This window comes from Coturnix japonica, chromosome 5 (assembly GCF_054131305.1).
Source record: "Coturnix japonica strain WE chromosome 5, WE-NBRP24, whole genome shotgun sequence".
In the NCBI taxonomy this organism is placed as follows: domain Eukaryota; kingdom Metazoa; phylum Chordata; class Aves; order Galliformes; family Phasianidae; genus Coturnix; species Coturnix japonica.
In genome coordinates, this window is record NC_140667.1 from 33,209,535 (window position 1) to 33,235,845 (window position 26,311).

The 26,311-nt window shown below is 39.5% G+C and overlaps 1 protein-coding gene and 1 long non-coding RNA gene across 8 annotated transcripts in view; both read left to right on the top strand.

The window, feature by feature from the left end:
- SCFD1 (sec1 family domain containing 1) overlaps positions 1-18,199 on the top strand; it is a 42,134-nt gene extending 23,935 nt beyond the window's left edge. For 4 of the 7 annotated variants that reach the window (XR_014947219.1, XR_014947220.1, XM_015864968.3 and 1 more), the window contains 11 exons: positions 1,293-1,389; positions 4,270-4,340; positions 5,214-5,293; positions 5,837-5,899; positions 6,717-6,792; positions 8,918-8,971; positions 11,963-12,015; positions 13,500-13,533; positions 13,959-14,024; positions 16,923-16,991; positions 17,982-18,199. Coding sequence is in view for 3 of the 7 variants with exons in the window: in XM_015864968.3 (XP_015720454.1) it covers positions 1,293-1,389; positions 4,270-4,340; positions 5,214-5,293; positions 5,837-5,899; positions 6,717-6,792; positions 8,918-8,971; positions 11,963-12,015; positions 13,500-13,533; positions 13,959-14,024; positions 16,923-16,991; positions 17,982-18,005 (687 nt within the window). In the remaining 4 variants the exon portion in view is untranslated. Of the gene's footprint in view, positions 1-1,292; positions 1,390-4,269; positions 4,341-5,213; positions 5,294-5,666; positions 5,900-6,716; positions 6,793-8,917; positions 8,972-11,962; positions 12,016-12,456; positions 12,613-13,480; positions 13,534-13,958; positions 14,025-16,922; positions 16,992-17,981 lie in introns of those variants that run through there. The other 3 variants (XR_014947218.1, XR_014947217.1, XM_085550433.1) reach the window with 3 other exon arrangements.
- A 3,710-nt stretch (positions 18,200-21,909) lies between these two features.
- On the top strand, positions 21,910-24,691 carry LOC146760753 (uncharacterized). Its single transcript, XR_014947222.1, has 2 exons — positions 21,910-22,025; positions 22,139-24,691. It is a non-coding gene; the product is annotated as an uncharacterized LOC146760753 (long non-coding RNA).
- Positions 24,692-26,311: the final 1,620 nt, after the last annotated feature.

The following is a 26,311-nucleotide window of genomic DNA, read 5'->3' on the forward strand; positions in this document are numbered from 1 at the left end:
AGTAAAATATTCTTGTGACTTCTTATTTTGTACTCTCATCCCTAACTCATTCACATGTGAAATATCCTAATTTTCTTTTTTTTAATTTTTTTTTTAAATCTGCTTTTTTGTGTTCTTAGAAATCATTGTAGTAGGATTCCAAAGCAAGTGAGACTTGCCATTTTTTCTGTTGCTGTCATTAGAACAAGCACTGCCCTGGGTTAGAAGGTGCCATAGCAGTTTTTCATGCCTTAGTAACAGCTGGGCAAAATGTTCAGAATCTGTTAACTTGAGAAAAACTGTGGTGACTCGTGCCTCACTCTGCTAACATCAATTCAATCTCCCAGTGACCTCAATGTGGAGCTGAAATGCTTCCAAGGCAGCGAGATGGAGATCCACTCTACCAGCCTCCTTCTGGAGTCATTGCATACCTGAATGTGTGCAACAGGATTTAGTCAGTGGCCAGAAGTTAAGGGTTTGTAAGCTGAGCCGTTGTAAGATTTGTTGTAATGCTGCATTTTAATATTAAACTCAAAAACTGCGATGGAACACTAGGTTTCTAAATCAGTGCTTGAGTGCATTCTTCTGTGTTCAGATTGAAACTGATCAGATGTGCAAAGCTTGGCTGTCCATGCAGATGCACTGTAGCGCAGTCACCAGTTGCGTGGCCATGTGATGTCTTCCATAGAGCTTTTGCCTTAGTTTCATGCAGTGTCCTCTCTAAAAAAGGATTTTCACAATTTGGTCTGCATGTGGTAGCTCTATAAATCTGTCACAATAAGACGCAGTATAATGAGAGACTTATTTTCCAGTGTTTTCAGGTGACCTGATTATTCCATCTTTATTGAAATAGCTCATTGATGCTAATGGCCCTTTAGATTTGGAAGGAAAGCTCCCAGTCTTCTCTGGGATGATGCTTTAGTGGATTTAGGAATTTCCTGTTTGTCTGCATTGAATAATTGTCTCATTGACTGGGAGACTTCATGCTCAGCATAAATTTGACGCTATGTGTGATGGCGTGAAGTTTGCAGCTGCAGCAAAAGTGGAGTTGAAAACAAAGCTCCTTTTCCAGTTTAATATTTGTACATCAGACCTCCCTTGCTTAACTTGCATTTTCACTTCTACTTTGAGTAGTGTCCATTTGCTGAGGTTGATAATGGTACGCATTAGCTTTTTTTTTCCTGGCAGTTTATTTAAAAACTTATTTTTTTTTTAAACAGTCGTGATAACTAAAACCTTGTGAAGAGCAACGAATTATTTGTCACAGTGTGAAGGATTAGAGTTACTAAATTCTAATGCTTATTCTTACACAGACTAGAAAGCTGGATGTGTATTTTGAATACGAGGAAAAAATAATGAGCAAATCTACTCTGGATAAATCTCTCCTGGACATGATTTCTGACCCAGATGGTGAGTACTTTAAATTTGGACTTGGTGTCAACATGCTTCAGAGATGCAATAAACACGTGCTATAACCTTATGGATGGTAAAGAGCATATGTGTGTTACAAGCTGTGCGACTTTGTAAAGGAAACAGCTTGTCATTAATTCCAGTAGTGCTCTAGAGTGTTTATTAATAGGCTGAGTAATATATTTTTAAAAATTGATGATTTTTGCATCTCCCACAAAAATCTGTTTCTATGTTGCTGAAGGTCATAAGATTTTAACTTTCATGCTTCTCAAGTATTTATTCATACAGCATGGAATTGTGTGTTCTGAACAGCACTGGTTCTTTAGGATCCCACACATCATAAAGCCAGAACGGAACAGGGATTTGTTTAGTTAAAGGGGCAGTAGTATAGGCAGGTACCTTTTAGCCTGTGGGGGAAGATGGGTGGGAGGTGGTGGAGAAAAGGGAATCAATCTGTAAACTGGCCAGCTGGCTGACAGGCACATGGGGGTTTGATGTGCCTTCACACAGCTGTGGCAGATCTGTTATCAGAACCCAGCAACAGCTTCCCAAATGATTGATATCTGTTTACTACGTACTAAAGCTTTACACACTGGCTGTTGCTTGGGTTCTCTATCAGCAGGAGTTACCGGGAGCTTGTCTGTAAAAGGCCAAGACCAGAATGTGTTCTCAGCTTTTTGCGGTGCCTGTAGCATAAAGGCAGTGGCCTCACATAACTCTTACTGGAGCTTTTTAACAATGAATATCCTGGGGGTGCACAAGAAAAAGATGAGAGGTCCAAGCTAGACTTTTCTTTATAAGCTAGATATTCAGTTGTTTGTAGTAACTAATTAACATTTCATATACTTTGCCTAGACAAAAGACACTGATGAACCAAAAGAATTAAACTTTTAAGTACCATGTTCTGTCAGTGTATGCTGTCTTGCAAAACTGGATAGCTTCCAGCTGTGTGATTTTCTGCTAGATACCAACAAGGAGCACTTAGTTTTGATGCAATTTTCCAGCAAGCTCAGTGGTGAATGTGTTTGTATGATCTGTGGGACATCTGCCTTATGGACAGTGTTACCTGCAGAGCTCTTCACAGCAGCAGACTTGAGCACTTAACTGCTTTGTCCCCACATTTTTGCTGTTTGTTAGTAGCTTACTGCTTATGGCAATTAGCTGTCTCCCAGTTCAGTAGATATAATAATATCCTGGAGTGGTGCTGAAACTACAGCTACTGATTTTGCTTTTCTCTGTTGGTGAAGCAGTAGCCCTGAGGGCTTTCCACTGAAAATACAGTTGTTCTGCAGGAAACTTAACTTGACAAACCTCAAATAGAACATTTATCATCCCTGTCCTCCTCCCAGGCTGTCACAGACCATGGCTTAAGGGGAAAAAAAAGGGAAACATTTTATAAGCAGCCTGGCTGGGTCTTGCAGCTGTTTATCACAGCTGTGTTTTATACCAGCACTACACTTCAAGTATTTTTGCCAGGAAAAAAAAGTATTTTCCTAAGATTTTAGATAAGTGTAAGTGATATAACCTAAGCATTTATTTTCAATGTATTTATTTTTTTTGGTAGGAGAAAATATCACCTGCTCATGTCTAAGCAAGACACTTTTGTGAGCACAAACCTCCCAGGAGTTTTGCAGGCATGGTAAATATGCTCAGTGAGGGAAATGCTGTCGTGTTCCAGCAGGTATTGCCACAAGTTATAAACTGGCAAGTTGGAAACCAAGTGTCTGAGTCAGTTACAGAGACCTGGTTCTCTTACATTATCTTCTTTAGGATGTGCAGAGTGCATTCTTTACCCAAGTTGCCTCCGAAGGGATGTCTACCATGAAAGCTGTTTGTTGGTTCCTATGATACAAAGGTTTTTTTCGATTTTTATCTTCTGGCTTACTGGTATTTGTTGAAGGTTATTAAAACTTTGTTTTGGAAACAATTGAATCAAGTCATGAATGTTCATTATGACAGTACTTACTAAGAGAGGCTTCTGCCAGACTAAATATGTGCTTGTTTACAAACAAAAGCTGCATGTTGGATGAGGCGATCCCTTGTTGTCGTGGTCTGTATTCCATTGCTGGAATTTTCTTGCCCAAGAGTATGGAACATTTCTTTAAAATACTGAGCTGCATCTAAAGACAAGAAGCTGTTCTGATGAAGTGCTGGATTACAGATTTGAAATATTTGTATCGAGAAGTGTTCTCTGTTATTTGTGGTTCTCTTCAAGAGGAAAAAATAGATGTTGTTTGAAGTCTGATGTAGTTGGTTATAGTCTAAGGAACACAAGGATGGTCAGATCATCTGTTTGATCTGGCAGAGGTGAATTTTGATTCCCACTGATGATGCTTCCCAAGTATTTGTTGTAATCTCTTTCTCCAAGGAGGTGGTGTGCTAATAGTTCCGGAGGTGGAATCCTTCCCAAAGACAAGTTTGAAGTTCAGTGTTTTTTTTCCTGACCAAAGGTTCATACAGAAGTGCTTTTCCAGCCCTCAGCTGTTTCCCTACAGCCAACTCTAGAGCTGCATAAACAAATTCTAGAGCTGAAAAAACATGATTGCCACGGCTTACACTTTCATGCTTTTCTCAGTCTCTTTCACGGTTCTACTGCCTGCAGTTCCCTCTTAAAGTTAGATGTAATGCCAGTAGGTAACTTACTTTGTATGTTACCTGTACCTTCAGAGCAGTGTTTGCTGTGAACAGATCTGGCAGGTGTGATAACTTTTAAATAAATTGCTGAATGTCTTTTACTGCTGTGTATGCTGAACAAAGCTATGAGGAGAGATAATACACGTATAATTCAGACCCTTATTGATAGTAATGGTTACTATATGCATACATCGAAGGGCAATTAATGCTGCATAGTTACAGTTTTTATTGTGTGTTTCACTGCAGCAGGAACTCCAGAAGACAAAATGCGACTATTTCTTATCTATTACATCAGCTCATCTCAGGCGCCATCAGAGGTACGTGCTTTACAGCTCATGACACTGCATTTTTGTATTTGATCAACCTTAAGTAGGTATTTCTGGTTCTCTATGAACAGAAGTATGATACGCACAGGTAATACAGAAACTTACCTAGTATTGCCAAGGAATCTGTGCATCAAGCATTAGCTACTACTGTGAAGGATAAGCATGGCCAGTAAGAAGAGGATCGTCTTCTGGAACATTTAGTTCAGAGTTACTATGAAACTCATTTGGCATGCTTTCCACTATAAGTAGATTTTAAAAGTTAACATGACACTTTTCACTCTATCCTTGTATGTTCAAAGATAATTTGGTTAGTTGACTAGTGGATGCATGATATAGAAATGCTGTGATAGAACAATTCAGGAAACAATTTATTAATAGTTGTTTAGAGCTTATGATTAATTTTGAGGAAGTTCTCTATGTTACTGTGGAAGCACTGTAATATAAAATTAATATAGATAGCATGGAAACATTTCACAATGAAATATTTTGACTCAGACTAGTAGAAAAAATGATCTTGAGTTAGGCACAGATGTTCTTCATTTTCACTGGCTGCTGTTATGATGCTTTGCATAAACCACAGCACAGTCAAGTTTCTGAAGGATGCAGATACTGCAAACCATTTCCTTAAAATGCATTTGTCACGAATAGCTTTCATTAAACTTAACTTTATTTGTGGAATTAAATCCTGTGCACTTACATCTGTATTGTATTTCTATACTTGGTAGAGGATGGGATTAATAAATGCTTTCTATTTAAATATTAAATAAGTTATAGTATGAATGAAGTGAGTGTAATCTTGTATTCCATGTGGAGAGAGTTAAGAGTAGTTTAAACCTGCTGCAGTTCTCGACTTTATGATTTCAGATTGATTTGGACCAGTATAAAAAAGCATTGATGGATGCGGGTTGTAATCTTGCTCCTCTGAACTACATAAAACAGTGGAAGTGAGTAATTTCCTTTTTTTTCCTATGTGAGGCTGTAATTGGGTAACTGTACAGAATTCAGTGTGGGTATCACACAGTGTGAATTATCCGTAAACATTTATTCTGGCAAAATCTTTGCTGTCATTGTTACGGTAAGGCCTGCAAAATCTTACTTTACAATGGAACTCTAATAGTGCCAGAACCCTACTCAGTGCGATGCATATCAGTGTCCTTAATCATCCAAGACAGAAAAAATGTATTGAATTTGGTGAAAAGTTGGGTTTGCTCAGCCTCCAAATTCTGTGGTTCATGCCAAAGGGCTGCGCTGCCTATCAGTTACTGTACATCTTATAGAAATAAATTCCTATTAAATACAAAATCTAATTCCTTTCAGCTCCTTAACCATTGTAGATGTAGACAAGAGGGATGCATATGAGAAATAGTTTCTTCCAGAAACAGTTTGAGAAGCATAAGTATTTTCACATTCAAATGACTGGAGTGGAATGCTGTACAGCAGGATGTGCCGTGAGATGAAGCATTTGATTTCTACCCCTGCTTTCATAGGGCTTTCACTAAGATGGCTTCAGCTCCAACCAGCTATGGAAACTCTACGCCTAAACCTTTGGGGTATGTTTTTCATTAATTGTCAGTAAACCTTTGGGTTCTTCTGGTTTATTTTAGTGGCACTGAAAGTGTAATTCACGTTGTATGTAGCCCAGAATAAATTATTTCCCTATTTGGGGGAAAAAAAAAACAAAAAAAAACAACTAAAAAATTACAGGCAAAATGAGAAGCATTTCTCTCCTATTAGCAGTGCATGGGACTTGCATTTAAAAAAAAAAAAAAAGTGGCAGAATCCAGAAAGTAACTTAATGTTACTTAATTCCTGTACCTGCATGTGAAGTGTATGGGCTCTTGTAGGAGGAGAATTAAGAGAAAAACTAAGACAATCAACATGCTTAGCCCTATTTAATCCATGGCAGGAAACAAGAACGCACGTATTTTTCTTAGGATCTCCTGGACATAATGTAGGTAGTTATTCTAAGACACCAAATGAGAAGGTAATGGCTGTACATAAGCCATAGAGATTCCTTGTTACCAGCTGTGCTGAGACTTACCAGAATTCTTTCTGTTTTGTTCAGTTGTGGAAGAATAAAAAAACAGGAGCATTCAAATCCTTCTCCTCCTGAAGGCTTTAATTGTTCAGTGGATCAGAGAGTAGATCACAAGGCTCCTGCTGATAGCTGAGAATCTTGACTACTAAATTATAAGTGTATTCCCAAACATTTGTTTGCTGTGTGGTTTGAAAAATAGCGTATTTCATGAAAATCTGAATTAGTACCTCAGTTGAATTGGCTTTAATAGGAATTGGATGTTAATTTTAAGCTTAAAGATTGTATGTAACATTTTCTTTCTTCATTTGCAATGTTGTTTTGGTTTTCAGTCTGTTTTCACGTGTTATGAATACAGGATCACAGTTTGTGATGGAAGGTGTGAAGAACTTGGTACTGAAGCAACAAGTAAGTTTATAGACCATGCATTGTCAAGCAATTGTGAACACTGAGGAAAACAAGTTTTGCTACCTCTGTCACATTATGAGGCCTGCTCTGAAAGTAATGCCTTCTGTTTTATTATGGTTGCTCACAACAGCAGAGGAGGAGACTAGAAAAAATGGCACCCATTGTCATTCAGTGATGTTTGCTGAGTATGGAGACCAAACACTGGATGTGAGTGAGCACAATGGGACTGTGGGCTGTCAGTTTCAGCGGAGCAACAGTGGGTCCCCTCCAGTGGATTTTTACAAGTGTGGCATGAAGGCTTTTGTTCATGGCTGACAAAAATGCAGACCTAACGTCGACTATGTTGAAAATAGTGCTTTGTAGCTGAGAATTTCCTCTGTTAATAGAGTTACTCTTCTCTTTGTATCTGTTGTAGTTTCTGGGGAAATTAATAGGAGACACCATTTTCATCATGACCTATGTTTATGATGCAGATGAATAATTCATAATGTAAATTTAGGTTTATGTGGTGAGTTTTTATTGGAAGCATCATAGGTGGACAATTAGAATCACAGTCTCATTAAGAAGATCTAAGATCATGTAGAGCTTTACTGGTATAATTATGAAGTAGTGTCCTAGAAATCTCCAGCTGACAAAAGTCGAACATACAGAGGCTCTACTTCTCTACTTATGTTTAATAAAGAGGAAAAAAAGTTTTTCCAGGAAGGCTTTCTATTGCTATAAGAAAAGGACTGAAGCAGAATATAGCACTTGTTATGGTAGTCACTCTTCTACTAAAATTGGATAAAGAAAAGTATATTTTTTAAGTTTCGGAAGTATTATGTTGCTACTGAAGCTGAATTGGAACTAGTAGGAAAAACTAATGTTTGCCAGCATGATTCCAGGATATTATTTTGCATTACAAGTTAAAACCTTAAGGCGTTCTAGGCAAGTGCAGTTGTTGAGTTTCCTGGTCTGGCTTGGTTTGTATTGGCCACTAGAAAACACCTCTACATGTGAGACTTTCCTTGGCTGAACTAGTTTGGCTTACAGAAAGCGCTGTTCATTACATGAATCTCAGTCAATTTGTTATGTCTGCACTATCTGCTGTTGCATCTTACATTGTGGTTGCCCCCTTCCTGGAGGCATTCAAGGCCAGGCTGGATGGGGCTTTCAGCAGCCTGGTCTGGTGCGAGGTATCCCTGCCTCTAGCAGGGGGATTGGTATCAGATGGTCTCAAAAGTCTCTTCTAACCCAAATCATTCTATGATTCTGTGATCTCCCAGCGTTACTCTGAATTCCACACACACTTTTGAAAACTGAAAGTTTCCCAGGAAACAGTAAAATAACTTAATACAAGAGTTAATGAAGGCAGAGCACTTGAGGACCCGCTTGTTAGAAATAGCAGCAGTTTGCTAACTGTACTTTTACATCCATAAATGATATATTAACTACCAGTACATTGTACAGACCATTAGCATTTAAAACTCCTGGAGTTCCTTTTCCAATAAGCTGCAGAAATGCTGTTGTGGTTGACTATTGCAATGACAGCTTGTTCCAATGTGACTTCTTAGGGCATGGCTTAAGGATATAGAATTGTAAGCCTCTTAGAATACGCAAGTGAGAAATGGTGCTTTCTAAGTGGCAGCTGAAATATGAGCAGTCTTTTAAAAAAAAACAAAAACTAGGAAAAGAACCTATATCAAGTAAGCCATGTTGGTGAATATTTCCATTGTGTAACATTGAAGGCCACTGAAGTAAACATTCTTGTGCTTTCAGTGTTGGAAGGTTCTGAGATGGCAGTGCACGTACAGCTATGCAACATCGTGCTTCCAGGGCATGTTCATGTTTGAATTTCCAGGATTCTGAAGTGAAGCTGGCAGCTTCTTGAAATGAAGTTGGGGTGAAGGGGGTCTCGTGTTGAGTGCTAACGGAGCTCTTTAGCTTTGAGAAGTAGTGACTTTTAAAATACTGTACCATCACCTGAATTGCCTTCCATACAGGACAGTGTCTGTACTGTTCAGCTTCTTCAAAATATAACAGTGAAACAGTCTAAAGTAGTGTTACAGATGTTCTGTTGACTATCCTCTGTGTAAGGCTTAGTAAGCAATTTAGTATCCCATTAATTTCATGTTTTGTTTCACAGAATCTACCAGTCACACGTATATTGGACAACCTTATGGAGATGAAGTCAAACCCAGTGAGTATAACTGCTTGTACATAAGAGAACTGTCAAGTGGGTAATTGTCAGAGAGAGAATTTGTCAAATGAAATTGATATGGTAATATATCATACCTGTTCTTTGTTCACAGTAATGCAGTGCTTTATTTCACAAACAGAAACATTTTCATAACTATTCCATACAGTTTATTTGGCATAAAAGTAGTATCTGTGGCAATGGTAATGTCTCACATTGATTCATCTGTAATACTTAGAGGTATGATAAAACTCTTCGAATTCATCTTGTGAACAGTGTTTTAGTTCAGTAACAGAAACTTTACATATTTGTTAAGGAAAAATGTTCAACAATAAAGGTAGTACAATAAACACATGAATTTTTGCAATTCTAGCTGAATTTTTGTGTTATCCAGAGCTGGTCTGCAAATACCATTTGAATCCAGCGATCCATCTTTAATTGAGTCTGCTTGTATGGGTTAGCAATTCACTTGTCAGCTCTTCTGAGCTATCCAGGGCCAACAGATTTCATGGTGGGCTCTACTCTGCACTTTAGTGGTTATGACAGAAGCAGAGGTAGACGTGCCTGGAAAGTAGCAAAATTCAGTAGATTTAGAATAGTCTACTTGCTGCTTCAGATATTAGCAACATGTAAAGGCGGATAAATAATAGAAGCGTAGGTAAAATAACTAATTGGCAAGTAGCTTTTATTTAACTGTACCTTATAGGTAATGAGTCAAGATTGTTATGTGGAAATAAATGGATTGTTGTCTCCATTTGTTGGACTTGAAATGGATGCACAGGGTTAGTGTATCTGGTCAACCAGTAGAGGTCACTCAGAACACTTAATATGGAAATCAGAGATTAAAAACTGGTAACTTAGAAGTAGGGGAAAACTTAAGATTTGAAAATAAGTGCTAACTTCCTCAGGCTACAAGTTTAGGAACTTATTTGGAGGAGCTTACAATTCACATGTTGTCTTTTTGCTGACATGACACTCTTACATTGTAGTTGGAGAAGACAGCCAAGATTATTTTGCTAATGTATTACAATGGGAGGCACAGCAAATAGCAGCAGAGCAGCAAGGTCCAAGGCTGCATCAAGCGAGGACTTAATCAAATGTAACAGACATGGGCACAGAAACAAAGGGAAGAAGCTCTTACCTTTAGAAGGCCTCAGGAAGGCAGGGATCTCTAGCAAGAGATGCCCTCACCTCCACTGCTGACCCTTAAATGAGGTCTCAGAAGAGGTGGATTCTGGTTCTACCCTTTCTGGTAACTCAGGTGCACTGCATTGATTGAAGCTCCCCTGGATTGGCCCTGCCTTCCCACCAGGTGCTCAATCACTGCTTCAGGCTGTCATGTAGCATTTCTGCTACAGCTGACTTCAAGAAAACATAGATCTTCTCACTTGAAAAAGGAGAGAGAATTTCAGTCTATCTATCAGTGACTTCATGTTTCGCTACCATGTCAGAGATGAGAATTCCTGATCCAAAACAGGCAGTCTTACTTTGCAAGTCATAGGAGACCAGGCAAGCCTTTAAGGAGGAGGCCTTACACATACTCTTTGAGTAAGTAAGATCAGGAAGGAAAACAAACATAACACATGGCTATTTGTTGGCCACTATTCCAGTGTCAGTTTAGTATTTATTTAATTTTATGCCCACAGGAGAAATACTCAGAGGTAGTAATGAGAAAAATGTTTTTAATCTTAATTAACTCCAATAATTAGAATGAATTATGGACTAATGCCTGAAATAAAATCAGAGATTGCCTGCTAAAGCTTTTAAAATATCTGTCAGTCTTGTCTAGCGCTTTCCAAGTGTTTCTGGCTGTGGCTGTTTAGAGTTGCTGTACTACCACTACAAACCAGGCTCCAAGATCATGAATGGGGCAGACTGGGCAAACACTGCTAAAATTTCCATCAGAAAGTATAAATGTATTTATTTTTATAGTTGGTGTGAAATTAGGCTTAGATTAAATACTTTAGTATAACATGTGAGGATAGGATATTTGTTTTATGTAATGGCAGAGGTCAGTAATACCAAATTATATTTTCTTTATGTCTAACTGCAACCTGTGTACAAAATATTGTGTAATATTATGTATAGTTACGCTTTGTGAGAGCTGGTAAATCCCCCAGCTAATTTGTCTACTTCTAGATTATTGGTTAGGCAGAATTCTCAGAACATGGAGATCTTGCTTGTGAGCACCCAGCTGAAGTCCACTTCAGTCTCACATACACTTTATCCATATAGTAGAATACCTGGATGGAACTGTAGTATAGAAACAGACTAAAGCCAAGCAGTTGTCAGAAGCAGTTATTAAGAAGCTTTGTTTTTCATCTGTAAGACTTGGTAAAAACCCTCCTTGTTGCCAGTAAAAATATTGGAAGTGCCTCAGTGTTTTGCATGAAGGAAAAAAAAAACTTTATATTAGACAGTCAAACTTTTCAAATTCTTGTGGAACTCATTTCTTCCTCACAAGCTTAATTTTGGTTTAATAGCAGTCATAAATCATGAAATGAAAAGGGTAAGTTTCGTAACAGTAGCAGATTTTGATCTATCTTGTATTTAGTATTCATTGCCTTAGAAGTGTTTTGGTTCATGGCATTAAATCACTAGCAGATCTCTGTAACCTGGAAAATGTTAGCATCTGTAAGTCAGTCATAACGAACCGCCTGATGTTCCTCTAAAGCTGGTGACAGCTTAATCTTTCTTTCTACATATTGCTCTTCTGTTGGGATTTATTATGCAACCAACCAAAGTGTGTTTTGGAAATTGTGTAACAGTCAATTGTAGCTGAATCAGAAACAGTTTATCTCTCCCTCTGTTTATGCTTCGCTGGTTCAGTTATACACAAATATTATGTGTGCACACCCCAGTTAATTTGGAGTGATGTATCTGCTGAATTGGGAAATCACAGTGATTTGATTGATTGTCATTTCATGGAACAAATGCAGAAATTTGTGAGCCAAACTCCAAGTCTTTTGAGATTTAAACGTTCCTTTTGAATAGGAAACCGATGACTACCGATACTTTGACCCCAAGATGCTACGAGGCAGTGACAGGTGAGTTTATGAGGGGTTTTGCTCATTTCCTTCTCTGTGTAAAGGTGAACTTGAAGTAATTCTTATGTTACTGTTGATTCTGTAAGGTCTCTATTTGTTTTAAGACGAGATGGTTGATGTTGAGGGAAAACACAACTGGCACCTCCACCAGCCAGATACATTACTGTAAAAAAAGAAAAAGTAATTCTTGTTCCAGTGACTGATGGTGCTGCTGATTTTACACCAGTCATAGGATGGGGTGAGGACTTGTAACAGTAATTAATGTTAGAACGGTGTGGGTTTTTTTATAGTACTGCTTGGTTTCTTTGAAAATGTTTTTACACTGTTAAATTAAAAAGTCACTGAGTAGCCCACCAAGATTTCAGGCTGAGAACAAGCCAGGTTTGTGATCATCCAGTACATTTTCTGAAAACAAAACAGCCTGTGTTTGTTCTTGTATAGACAGGTGCTCGTGTAACTTCATGTGCATGTATGTGAAGGGGCAGTCGCTTCACTGGTGAACTGTAAGAACAAAAGAGGAATTGCACTGAAGTGTTCATTTCGTATCTCCTGCTTCTGGGAGCAGTACCCACAGCTGATAACCTCACCTCCAATATTGCAGATAACAGAGAAGGCAATTCTAACTTACCTTCTAAAAACAACACTCCTCTGAGCCGTGGGAGAGCTGTCGGCTCATTTAATTTTAGAGGTTTATTACTGAATGAATATTATATACCTCTGCTTTTAGTTATTTGCATTAAATAAGAATTTAATCTGTCCAGATTCCATCTGTTCTTGAATCATGGAAAGTAAATTTCCAATGGCATTAAGTAATAATGGGAAGCAAATTCCAGAGAATGTGAATGTTTCATTGCAAAGCATTAGCACAGCTTAAGTAACTTTAAAGGCTAAGTCAATTTTGAAAGCAAAGAAAAAACTGTATTTTGTTTCATTTGCACTGCAGCTTTCTTTCATGCTGCTTTTATAGCATTTTGAGGATTTTTCTCTACCACCTGAACTTCTTCTTTCTGTCACTTTAATTCTGGCTCGGCTGTGACACCTGACAGCAAAACACAGAACTGCTGCTGATAGTCATTTCTGAGATTCTGAAGCATCCATAAGCAGAAATGCAGGTGTCACAAAGATGCTGATCACGTTGATGCAGGTGTGACTGCTGTGTCTCTCCCTGTGGTTTTGCTCCTAGCGAGCAGCACTGGAGCTTGAACATAAAAGAAGCGTTGTCATAAAACTCTTAATATTCATACAGCAACCTTAAAACTGAGGAAGGTAAAGCCATGTCCTTTACGTGTGTGTTTGTTCCTTACAAATGAATGATGTTTTTCCATGAACAATAACTTAAATAATAGCTCTGCTGAACAATACTTGCCTTTCTGCATTGTACTGTACATTTTTGTCTAATATTCAGTATTTCATAAACATGGGTGTACAGTAGAAAATACTGATAGAATTATCTATTAAGTTGTAGGTGTTTTCTTTTTTTATAGCTCTGTTCCACGAAACAAAAATCCATTCCAAGAGGTAAGCCAGTCACATTGAAGTTATTTTTTTAATACATGCACACTGACAAGTAAGTGAAATAGTTTTTGTTGGTAATAAAGGAGAGACCTTGGTTTGCAAGAATCGCTGACTCTGCTTTTACCTCTAGTTCTAGTAACTCACTGGAGACACATCCACACAAAAATGCAACATGTTGGATCTGTCACTGTTTCACTGTTTCCTTTGTAGGACAAAGAAACGTGTTAAAAGAAATACTTTAGTATCCCAGTAAAACTCTCATGTTATCTTCTGGCAGGTAGGGAGCTAGTTGGTCTGTGCTGGGTTCTCACTAGCTGAAGCATGACAAAGATAGTTTAGTTGTATGTATTGATGTGGTATATATACTTCACTGGTGCAGAATGAAGAATTTGGTTGCATGTTCTGATTATGTTCATGTTGTTTTTTAGGCAATAGTCTTTGTAGTTGGTGGAGGCAACTATATTGAATATCAAAATCTTATTGACTACATAAAGGTATGTATGCTTCTGTTGATTGTAGTTCCTAACTTACTGATATGAGTTTTAGCAGGCTTTCTGTAACATTTAGTATTTGGAAGATGAAATCTTAAGAAATTAGCTTTTACACTGGTATTATACATATAATGCAGGGGGAAAAAGTACCTAAAAATTGTGTAGAAAATGGATGATTATTTTAGATTGCCAGTTATTATGTCTGGCATTTTTGTTCATGCTGCATTTCTGAATGCAAGCACTATGCCACCTACCAAAGCAAAGATCACATTGGCATCAATCTCTTAGTGCTTATTGCCTGTGTTTAGAAGTTATTACTTGTGAGTTACAGGCAGTTCATTCTCAGCATGCTGGATCATTTGATTCTGTGTAGAAATCATACAGTGAACAAAGAATATGGGACCAGCTGTGTAATTAGTGGTGGTGTAAGGGATCTAAAGTCTCTGATTCCGCCTTGCGAGCCTAAATGAAATGTACATACACCAAAAAACAGCAGCTGAAAAAGAGGTAACCAAATCTTTAGAATTCCTTCTGGGGCAGAGATGAGGTAGAAGCACCTTCCAGGTGTAAAAAGGAAACAGAGGGAACTTGGATGAAGTTTTAAATTAGGTAAGAGCAACAAAATACTCTTCTTCTAGATTATACCTTGCTATGCTTCTTGTCTATCGGGATCAAGGCTTTTCCCTGAAAACAATACACATGCAACATTAGAAAGGAAGGTATTTCTCCACGTACCAAGCAACTGAGGAGTTTATGTTCATATTCCAGTATATCTTGCAGAACATGAAGTCAGAACTGCACAGGGCTGTTTTCTCCTCTAGCAGGCAGCTGTTTTGGAACAGAGCTGGTCAGAATTGGGAAGAGGAGAAATGAAGCTGAAGGGATACAAGGAAAGGACAAAAGGAATCAAAAATTTTAGAGACACAAACAGATTAGACACGCAGCTTCTTTGCTGTTGTTCTGGAATCTCTGGAAAGTGGTTTCTTGTTCATTGATGTTTAAAGCAGAAACATGTTATACAGTTCTCCAGGGAGGCTATTTCAGCAGTACGATGTTACCTTCTGAGAGGGAAGTCTCCCCCACCTTTACTTAGATAGCGCCTTGCTTCTGAAAAGCAAGAGAATTTACAGAAAACTTCATTCCCCTCACCCTCTTCCCAGGTGGCTCTTCCAGGCTTAGCCAGTGCAGTCTGGCTCACTTCCACGCATGTGGTACATACACTGCCAGCATCTGTTGTCTCACCAGATGTAGCTTATTAATTATTCTAAAATTGAATCAGTTTTCCTTCAGAATGAAAAGAAGGAAAAAACCCAACAGGTCTGTTCTCGCAAGCGGATACAACAAAGATTTTATTCACAGCATTATTTTTTTAAGCACAGTCTGTTTTTACCAGTTTGCTTCTGAAAACAGAAAATCTGTGCAAACTTTGTGAAGCAGGAAGCAGTGCTCAGATCAGGCGTTTTGGGGGCTTTTGTAGGAGACTGAACCCTCAAACCCAGTTATTTCCAGTTCTGTGCCAGGATCACTTCATGATAGAACAAATGTTGTTCATAGTCAGGAATGTTGTGCCTTGGAACAGATACATCAGCTAACAGTGCGCAGAAAGTGTGTCACCAAAATCTCAAAGTACAGAAATTTAGCTTGTCCTTCCATTTCCTTTCATATATTGTTGAAAAGGTACTGCCTGACAGCCTGCCTCTGCTACGCGTTACAAGTTAGCACAAGAAAAATCAAGTTCTGTACGGCTTTTAAAAACAAAACAACTTAAAAGAGTGCTGCTGTTGAATTATTTATATGGCTAAGCATTTTCAGCCTGGCTCTGCTAACTTCTGGGCGATACATCACTTCAAGTGTGCTGAGTAATCAGCTTGGAGTAGGTGTATGCTTTCATTTAAAACTATACTTTTAGAAGAATTCGTTTAAGATGGGGATTGTACAGGAGTGTGTATTTTGCAGCCTAAAAAGGCAACAGTCTCACTTTATAATTATCTCTAGTGTTTGTTTATGTTCTGTGCAGCAGCAGCGATCTATTCATATTACAGAAACTTAAATACTGTGGCTGAAAGGTGGGGAGAACCAAGCTCAAGCCTCTGCTCAGTGATAAGAGCAGCTTCTTGTCACAAACCACTCCAAATTAATAAAGATGAGGAGACAAAGCAGGATTTCCATCTCCCAAATTTGCATGTGCCCACCAGCCACAGACTGTTAAAATCCAGTTCTGTGCCTGTCTGCTGAAACAGCACAGCTGTTAACAGCTATGAAACAGAATCATTTTGAGGAGGCTCGTGTCCCTTTTTTGCCTTTTTTAAAGCAACTTCTGATTTGGTATCAGAGAAAAAGTGAGAGTGAGTCCTCTATTCTGGTTTTGTCCTGCCAGTTCCCTGACTGCTACCATTTATCTCTCACATAGAGCTGGTAAGGTGTGTTCTGGTGGTGGTGGTTGTTTTAAAATCACATCAGTGACAAAAAGCAAACAAAAAGAATCCGCTCTGACTAGAAAGGGAAAGCACAAAGTAATTCAATAGTGAGACAGATTGAGGAGCTGTGGGATTATTAACCAATGCTGGGCATAAACTCAGTCTAAAACTATGTGTTCCTTACACCATTTTTTCACCTGTGCGATGCTGCATTGTCAGAAAAGCTCTATCAAACTGTTCACTGCATGCTGGGATCATTAAATCCAACTACATCCAACATCATACTGTTCCAAATGTTTTTTTAAAGTAAGCTCTTTCAAATGTTATTGCCATATAGGAGTAAATGATGAAACTTCCTTGCTCAAACACAGCCAGAACTGCAGGACTTACAGATCATGGAGAAATACACTTTTTGGTGTGCCATTAGTTGAAGCCACTTTTGCTACTCTGTTACACAGCTAATTTCTTCTCATCTTTTCCTCAGGGTAAACAAGGCAAACACGTCCTCTACGGCTGCAGCGAACTTTTCAATGCTGCACAGTTTATAAAGCAGGTAGGTACATTTAATAGCAACTCTGTAATACTTAGTACTGTCATTAATGACTACAACTTCTGTGACTGGTTCTTAACTTCTATCTCTCCATGGATTTTTGTCTTTGTAATAAAAACAAAAGGATGTGAAAAAATGATGTGGTTTTGTTACCTGTTTCACACTTGATTTAAGTAGGGGGGTTGGAGGCACCGTTGTTAGCTTTGGAAGGCCTGCGTTGTCAGTGCGAGTGAACAGGTAATGGAGCCAGAACAGTTCTTTGTAATTAGCTGAACATAATTCCTAGAGAGGGGGAAAAAATAAATAAATCAGTCCTTAAATTCTGACACTTTTCCACAAATAGGATCTTCCTAGGCTATTCCAGCTACTCCCCTGAGTTAAAAATTGCTGTTTGACTGCGGTCTTGAAATCTGCATCCTGAGTTTTGCTGTTTAGGAGGACTAGCACTGTGGGAGCTGCAGGTTATTCCCACTTGTTTTGGCTTTTTTTAAACAACAATGAAAAGAAAGGCACTGATGCCGTTACTTCTGCCCCTCTCCAGTAGAGCTGCAAAATACACATTATTCACAGTGCTCAGCCTCCAGTAGCTGTCACCACCTGTGCTTTTGCTTTTACTTCCTCCCTAAATTATTACCCAGACCTACATTTTGAAGAACTAAAGCCACTAAGTTCTGTTACACGTGAAGGAGGAAAAACAAATGGTGCTTATCATCATCCAGCTTTTCAATGAGTTTAATTTCCTCGTTCTCCAGCTCTGTCCACACCAGCCTTAATACTGGATTTATTCAAATCTTCGGATCTGAAACCTGGAAACTCTTGTATCAGGGTTTGCATTAAGTATTAAGTATTCTGTTGTATTCTGTTGCTTGCAGGCTCTTGATTGTGAGAAATAACTTAAGGGTTGTAGGACAAAAATGTTTACTGTATGAAATGAATATTAATGTACTGAAAGAATAACATTAACAACCTCATTGTTTCTCTCTTCACATGTAGCTGTCCCAGCTTGGCCAGAATTAAGACTGAAACACCATGATGTGATGCCAGCGTGACAAATAAAGGAACTCCTACAGCATTCAGATAGCATCCAGATAACTTCAGATCTGTGATTTTGTCACATTAAAACTTACAACAGCTTCCTTAATGCAACTTCTCAAGTCTGTAATTAGTCCTGTGTATATCAACATTTCTGAAATAAACCTTAAAACGTGCGATATTTTTCTTCAGCATTAAGTCATATTACTTTGTAAACGCAGCATTAACTGTGGCTTATAACAGAGCCGTCTGACGAGCGCAGATTTTTCAAGATCTTACAGACAATTTCTGTTCCAGCAAACAAAGCAATATTTTGAAGTAAAGGTCAAGTCTTTCTCCAGGAGCTGTGCTATCTTCCTTTAACAAAACTGAAATGGACAAAACTGCCTTTCAGGACCGCAGACAAACAGCCTCAGTGCACGGCAACTACAGCTTCTCGCTGTTATCCTTTTCTTTACCAAAGTCCTACTGGGACCTGCGCCATCTTTGCTTGATGGTCTGAAGACGTATTTAAAATTAGTTACCTTCAGTACAAGTTTTTGATACAGTAATTTAGCTTTGTCTCTTAAGGTTATGTGTTTATATCCATCCATTTGTCTAAACAGTCACACAGTTTAAACCATAAATCCTTTAATAATTTTCTTCTGCACTTTTTATTGTAATTGCTTTGACTGTTATGTTTGGAAAGAAACCAGGCCCTACTCATAGTGCAGCTCAGTAACTGTTTAATAAGCACATTTAAAACACGTTTTAACAATTGCTTTAGGTAGAGCCAGTGCAGGAGCAGGCAGCATTCAAGGGTCTTCATTATACAATTAATGTTTGCCAGTACTTACAGCTCCAGAGAGCACACGTAGGAATTGAGAGAAGGCAGCATGATTTCTGTGTAATAGATTTGAGTCTCTGCCTCTAGGAACATTCCTTCTGAAAACATCACCTCTGCCTTTCAAAGAGAGGTCTGAAATGTTCATAAGTAACAAGGAAATGTCTGTTGTGTGTTTATTAACAAATGGTGACAGCCTAAGAATTGCTGAAAATACCGTATATGTTTTTCAGCATTTCTTTGGGCTGTTCAATGCCTGATGCCAGTTCTGCTGTAGAAGCAGTATGTTTTTTCCCCCCTGAAAGAATTTTTTTAGGAACATCTACCCAAGAAATACAGCTGATCCCTTCCTTAAACATCACAATAAATGTGTCAGTAAAGATGTACATAAACTGGACCCTGTTATCAAAACTCAAAATGTTACTTAATTATCTAAGCCAAGTCTTGTAAGATACTCCCCATTATTTCTTTATATTTCCAAGTTTGCCAACTCAAGAAATACATTTATTGTGGTGTTAATGATAACAGTTGTAAGTGAATGTTGTCCCACAGATCAGTCAGCAGATACTCAACATCACAATTCCTTCATCATCTCATTCCCTGTATGTACACTATGTTCATTAGTGAGAACAAGGTCAAAAGCATTTGGAAAAGAGATTTAGTGTAGTTGAGTGGAAGCATTCCAGGCCAGGTTTGCTGCCCTGGACAACCTGATCCAGGGTGTGTTATCCCTGCCTGTGGCAGTGGGGTTGGAACTCAGTGGTTGAAGGTCCCTTCCAACCCAACCTGCTCTGTGACTATTACTTCCTGAGGCAGTTTGTGCCAGAAGCTTGAATCATAGAATCACCAAGGTAGGAAGAGGCCTCCAAGATCAACCAGTCCAACTGTCCACCTACTGTTAATATTGCCAGTGAGATGGGAATGGCTGTTCAGTGCTGTTCTCAGCAAAGCATCCCCAAAAGGAATTTTAGGAAGACCAGAGTTTTCATCTGAAAGACCCCAAATGGCCACAGTGGAGATACTGTTCCTACACAGTGTTCTTTCACAGCTGACAACCAAGTTCTGAGAAAAATCCACTGATAGCTTTTTGTTCAAAAAAGCAATTACTCAGGTTGGAAAAGACCTTCAAGATCATCAAGTTCAACCACAACCCAACCATACTACCCTAACAACCCTCCACTAAATTGTGTCCCTGAGCCCCACATCCAAAGTTTTTAAACACAGTCAGGGATGGTGACTCAACCACCTCACTGGGGAGCCTATTCCAGTGCTTAACCACCCTTTTTGTAAAGATGTTTGTCCTGATACCCAACATAAACCTCCCCTGATGCAACTTGAGGCCATTTCCCCTCATCCTGTCATCTGTCACCAGTGAGAAGAGACCAGCCCCACTCTTGCTGTAAGCACCTTTCAGGTATTGGGAGAGCAATAGGGTCTCCCCTGAGCCTCCTCCCCAGACTAAACAGTCCAGTTGCTCCTTGTAGGGCACTTCAGTAATTCATTAAGCACACTGCATTTACAGCCAACTGCTGTGCCCTGCACATCTTCATAGTTCCCTCAAAGGATTGTGCTGAGAAGACAGGTCAGGGCCAGGAAGCCACATGCCCAGCACTGGGAGGATTAAGACAGTACAGGCAGCACTCCTGCTGCTGTAAATGCATGGAGGGTCAGCACATTTCAGACCTATTCTAATGCCTCTGTTAAGTCACACATTTGCAGAGTGTTTTGTTACTAAAACCCAGCACAACTCCCGTAATCACATCTCAAGACTGGCCATTCTTCAAGGGACCACAGGATGGCTTAGGATGGAAGGGACCTTGAACTCATGAAATCATTTGCTAGAAATATTATTTAAACATCATCTTACAACTTGCTGCAAGCACTAAATATCAGGGTCTCTGTTTGCATTTAACTAATGGCAGAGCAAGGCTGAGTCTCAAGTGCTATACTTGTCCTCAGGAAGAAAACAAGCAGTAATGTCCTTAGCTGTAGTCCAAGAAGAGAAACTTGGAGACCACTACTTGATTTGAACGTTATTAGTATAACATGCTTGATACAAATCAGTAATGCTTCCCTACATTACAATAAAGTTTTGCTAAGTGATCACATTTACATTAACCTGAAACGTCTCTAATGAGAGCAACACCTTGTAGAGGATGCCAAATCTGATACCTTACACACAAACAATGCCAGGAACTCCACTCAGGTTTATTATAACTCAAACACAGACTTAAACTTGTTTTAAGATACAACTCAAGTATTCAATCTGATGTCTTAGAATTTCCTGTGAGGCTTCATAAATCAACCTACACAGTTCTTTTCTCTTTCAAACGCAAGTACCTATTTCATACCTTGTGTATTAGTGGTTTAGATTAAGCATATGAACATAGACTTGAGTACAAGCAACGCTTTCTATCATCTGTAAATCCCACACGATGAGAATCTCCCTCCTTGCTCTGTTTGTTCTTTTATCAGTCAGGTTTCTGTTTTCTGCTACACATGCAACACAAAGCCCATCACATCAGGTCACCACACTAAGAAGATGAAACTTTAGCCAAAGGTGGTGGGATTAACAAAACATTTTACAGGTAGGCACATCTCTTTAGATAACCAGAGGGTATCTAAGAAAAGACTCACCAGTGCTGAGGTCTTCATTTGAGATGGATTGTCATCAGTGTTGAGGCTCAACACAAAAATTCCAGAAAGGGAGATTGAAAGATAGAAAGGAGATAGAAAGGGATACTACCTTAGTGGTGGTCAGCCCTTAAATGGGATCTACCAGAGGTGGAGCCAAGCTCCATCCCTTCCGGTAGCACAGCTGAATTACCTTCACCTGTGCTCCCACAGCTGACTCATCACTTGCCTCAGATGGTTAATCAGAGGTTCAGGCTGTGATCAGCAGTTTCCCATACAGGGGCAGCAAAAAGCAGTGTTGTTACTGGTTACAGCTCTCTTGGAGAAGAGAGCAGAGCTGAATTTCTGCAGGCATAAGGCCCAACATGAAGACATGCAACCCTAGAAGAGGTCACCCTGATGTGGAACAAGGTCATTGTTATTTCGGTGAGAAAAATCTCTTATTAGTTTGAATTAATTTCTGCCTTTTTTTTCTTTCCCACTCCCCCTCAATTCACAGAACATAAGTGATCAAAAGCACAGCCCCTGTACTTCAGGACAGGATCCAGGTTAGTCAAACGGTTGCTGAAAGCCTGATGAAAACTGTAGTTCTATAATTGTGGCAGTCAACCCACAAACACCAAATCCGTGATGTTTCCCAAATTCTTTTTCCCTCTTTTAGGTGTCATTTGTAATTCGTTCAGCTATTCTCCTGGCCTGGCCTCCCTACGTGCAATCTATCTGATCAGAATCTGGGCTCCCAGTGCCAAGCTCGCAGTATCCCAGCCAAGCTCTCTACAAAGCCTGACAGTTTTTAGAAGTCCATTCATCAACACTGGCACGAGCCCTAAATTCCACAAGGGCCTTAGAAACCTATTCCAGTGTCCCAACAGAGACAAGGATTTAGCCCCAAAATGCTCGCATTGATACCTGATCAAAGGAAACAGCCAGTTGCCTTCCCAAACCCACAGAAATATTTATGCATCTGAAGCTGATGAAGGAAAAATACGTCAGATTGAGAAGAATCTTTTGGCACAGAATGAGCTTGCTTTCTGTTACTTATTTTTCATAAACACACACTCTGAGAAATCAAACAGTTCTGAAAGAATAAATGCAGCTCTGGCTAACTCAGATCCAGAAGTTTCCACAGTAAGAAATAAAGGACAAATGTCTCTATCATGTTGTCAGTATTGCACATTCTGATGCAGCTCAGATGTATTCCTGTGATGACAACAAAAAAGCTAAGTCACCTCAAAGGGTATTCACTGAAAAGCAGTGGTATTAATCTATCTCCTTGCTTTCACTTAAAATTATCGCATTAAAATAATTCCTTTTTGTTCAGATGTTTTCACCAACTCCCCCAGGTTCACTCCCCCTCTACACAGTGTTCCAGTTTTTCTGATGAGGCTGAGCACAGCACTCCTAAATGGGAAGCCAGGTCTTCTTTTGCTGCAGCACCCAGAAGTCTGTGAGCCACCACTCACCATTTCCAAGTCTGACTTCTCAAATTATTTTACTCCTCATAATGGAGTTGGAACTGTCTGGGAAGGGCTGGAAGCACAGACTGCTCTTCGTAGAGGCATCTCAGTTAACACCTAAGCTTCCCTGCTTGCTGCAGAACATCATTAGCTGTGTTTGCGACCTGAGGACTTCAAGAATGCCAAGCCTCGGCATGGCACAGCACAAATCTCAGCTGCAGACCTGGATTAAAAGGTGTTGGGCTGGTACAAGCAAGTAGCAAAGGCTTAAGGGGATGGCAGAACCCAGGGCACAATAAGCTTATTTGTTTTACTGAAATCACTGGAACAGTCAAATATCGAATCTGTGTGACCACAGAAAAGGATGTGTAACCAAAGGGGCTTCAGCCTGTCCCACAGAAGGAAGAAGGGAGGACCAGGACTCTCCCAAGGCAATAGGGTGTGCAACAGGGACTGACTGCTCAGGCAGTAGTGTGGAAGAGGAAAGGGATCACAGAAAGACAGCTTTGAGCAGAACAAGTCCAAGAGAGAGATTCCCTCATAAAACAGGAGGTGAAAACAGAAAGTAATGCCATAGGTCAGCAAGACAGAGGCACTGGGTGCCAGCTCCCACAATGGCCAACAGCAGGGGCCCACTCATACAGGAGGGTCCTTACTCTCCTTCCCTTCATATGAGGCTGTGGCCTCCAGTGATCAACCATAGCCAAATGACCACCTGACATCCAGGAGTCCCATCCTGGTGAGCCAGGGATGGCATTAGGGACACACTGGCATTCCTCACAAGAAGAATCAGCTACCATAAGTTCACATTTTTAGGCATGGTACCAAATCCCGGGGGAAAACAAATGCTGCCTACACAAAGAATGCAGATCTTTTGTCAGCAAAAGTTACAAGGACCAGGATAATGCAGTTCAGCTGACAACAGGATGCTCTGAGATGCTGCATGGCATTCAGATGATCCTGCAGTTCTTGCTATTAATGGAATTCCTTAAGCAGGCCCAGGTATCAGTTAGAAGTATGCAAGAAACTAATATCACTTTTTGCAACAGAAAACAGTCCAGATATTTTGACAGGAAGCACAAGGAAACATCACCTTATGCCAGTCAGCTGCTCTGAGATGTATACAATCAGATTTTATCACATCTTTTGAGACTGGCGCTCTCACCAGAATATACAGCTCTATATGCATCCAACTCTTGAAAAATAGTGGAGGACTATCAAGAAATGTTCACACGTAGCATCTTACTCCTGCTTTGTTCTTTTTGTTCCTTCCCAAATTCATTCACCAGAAACTTCTTCACATTATGCAGTACAATGGCAGACGTGCAACAAATATTCTCACAGGAATAAGAACAGAAGCATATTTCATAATTAAACACAAAACTTGGTTTTAGGACTCGCAGTATTTTCCATATCCCACTTGTAATTAAATGAGCACGTTGTCTTCTTTATGAAAGTCTTTTTCATGTATCTGACACTTAAATGGTCCACACGTGTCTAAGATTCGGATATCTGTAAGTCAACTGTTTTGAAATGGGAAAAGCTTACACAATTATGTGGATTAAAATAAAATTGTTATTAATCAAATGACCTTGTGAGAAATGCTCGTGCTGTGTTTCTCACAACCTCCAGTTATTTTACTTGCAAAAAGTAAACCTGAACGGCACGCGGGTATCATGAGCCGTACTCGAAATGGAATGCAATTAACTTCAAATAGAATTTTTTGTTGCTTTTTACAATAAAAGTGTTTTTCATAACTTGGTGTTCCCTTTTCCTTTCCCCACTGTGATCAGAATTTAACTGTCTAAAAGTTCATCTGGCAGCGGAAATGTTATTTCCAGTTTGCCTACAGTAACAGTCATTTTCTCAGGGGCTGGTTCATAGCAGATGCTTTTGTAGATATTCTTTAAACTTTGCCATTTCAGAGGCAAACATCTCGATCAAAGGATGAATAAAAGCAAACAGCCACAGGAGATTCTTTCTCCACTGACTACCACCAAAGGGTCCTCTCGGGTTATGAGCTCTCAGTCTCAAAGCCACCCTTTAGTTTCTACTTTTAACATCTAAGTTTCCAGACCAGTAGACCCAGCACTAACTACAGAGCTTCCTTGTGAAATAGACATACTTAGTTTTACTCATTGCTGTTTATAAGGAAAGAAGGAATGGGAGTTGGGGGTGGAAGAAGCTGCTGTAGCATAAGCATTCCACTAATTCGAAGAGCACAAACAACAGCTCCTAGGAAGTGACAGATTTTATAGTCATGGAAAATGATGAAGGCCGCGATCACCATCCCTTCTCAGTGCAAAAGGCGGAATGTCATCATAACTGAGGGAATGGAAAGGAAAAAGGGAGACATACATGTAGTAGAAAAGAGATGGCTAAGAGGATGGAATAGCCACCATTTGAATCAGATGAGTTTTTAGTTTGGCCTCCTAAATGAAGTAAAAGAAGTACAGACATTCCTCCTTCAAGGGTATTACTGAATGTGCGAAAGCAGCTTTTCCTACTGCAAGAGAAAAGGGCCCTGTTCTACTGAAATGAACTACAGGCCATTTAACAAGACTTAACAAAAAGAAAAAAGAGCATCTTAGAACAATGCATCTATTATAGCCTTGTTTTCCAGCAGATGTTTTGAGGTGACACAGAACAGCTCAGTAGCTGGGTGTTCTGTTTGAAAGACCATGCTGTGAGTTGTTCCGGAACAGAACTATTTTGGCTATACAGGGCTTTTAAATTACCATTTTTAAAGCGTACTTAAGATGGTAAGCTATGTGTAGCTACAGACTTTTGTTTGAGGAAGAGGAGCAGGAGGCCAAGAAAGGTACCTCTGCAGAAGGAAAACGGCCTTTATTAAATCAAAAGGCACAAACAGTACTAATCTTATCTGTTTGTCGTATGTTGCTCTGCAGCCTTACTAACATTATGTATTTCACCGCAATTCAAAACTAACATTTCTAGGTCACACACACACAAACAGATTTGCTTTGCAAAAATATTTTTGCAGCAATCAGGTGTCTGAAGGCACTTCCGAAAGAACCAGCACAGGAGATGAATAATGATGCTATGAACTAAATTTGAACCGTAAAACGCCTTTCATTTTGAAACAGGGCCTTCTCTGAAGCAAGAGCCATATTAATAGTGAAAAATTAAAGTTGGTCTGTACAAACATAGTTTCAAAGAGGATGAGTAAATGAAGCACTATTTAAGGGGCAAGAAACCCAAGGATTTGCCCAGTATCAGTATTTCTTCCAATCTGATCAAGAGCCGAGGAGCAGCCAGTCTGCAGGCACCTTTGCCCTGCTCCAGCTACAGGCTGTCATGCAATTTGTGCAGCTCCACGGGCAGCAAAACATCTTATTTCACTCATATCCTACCAG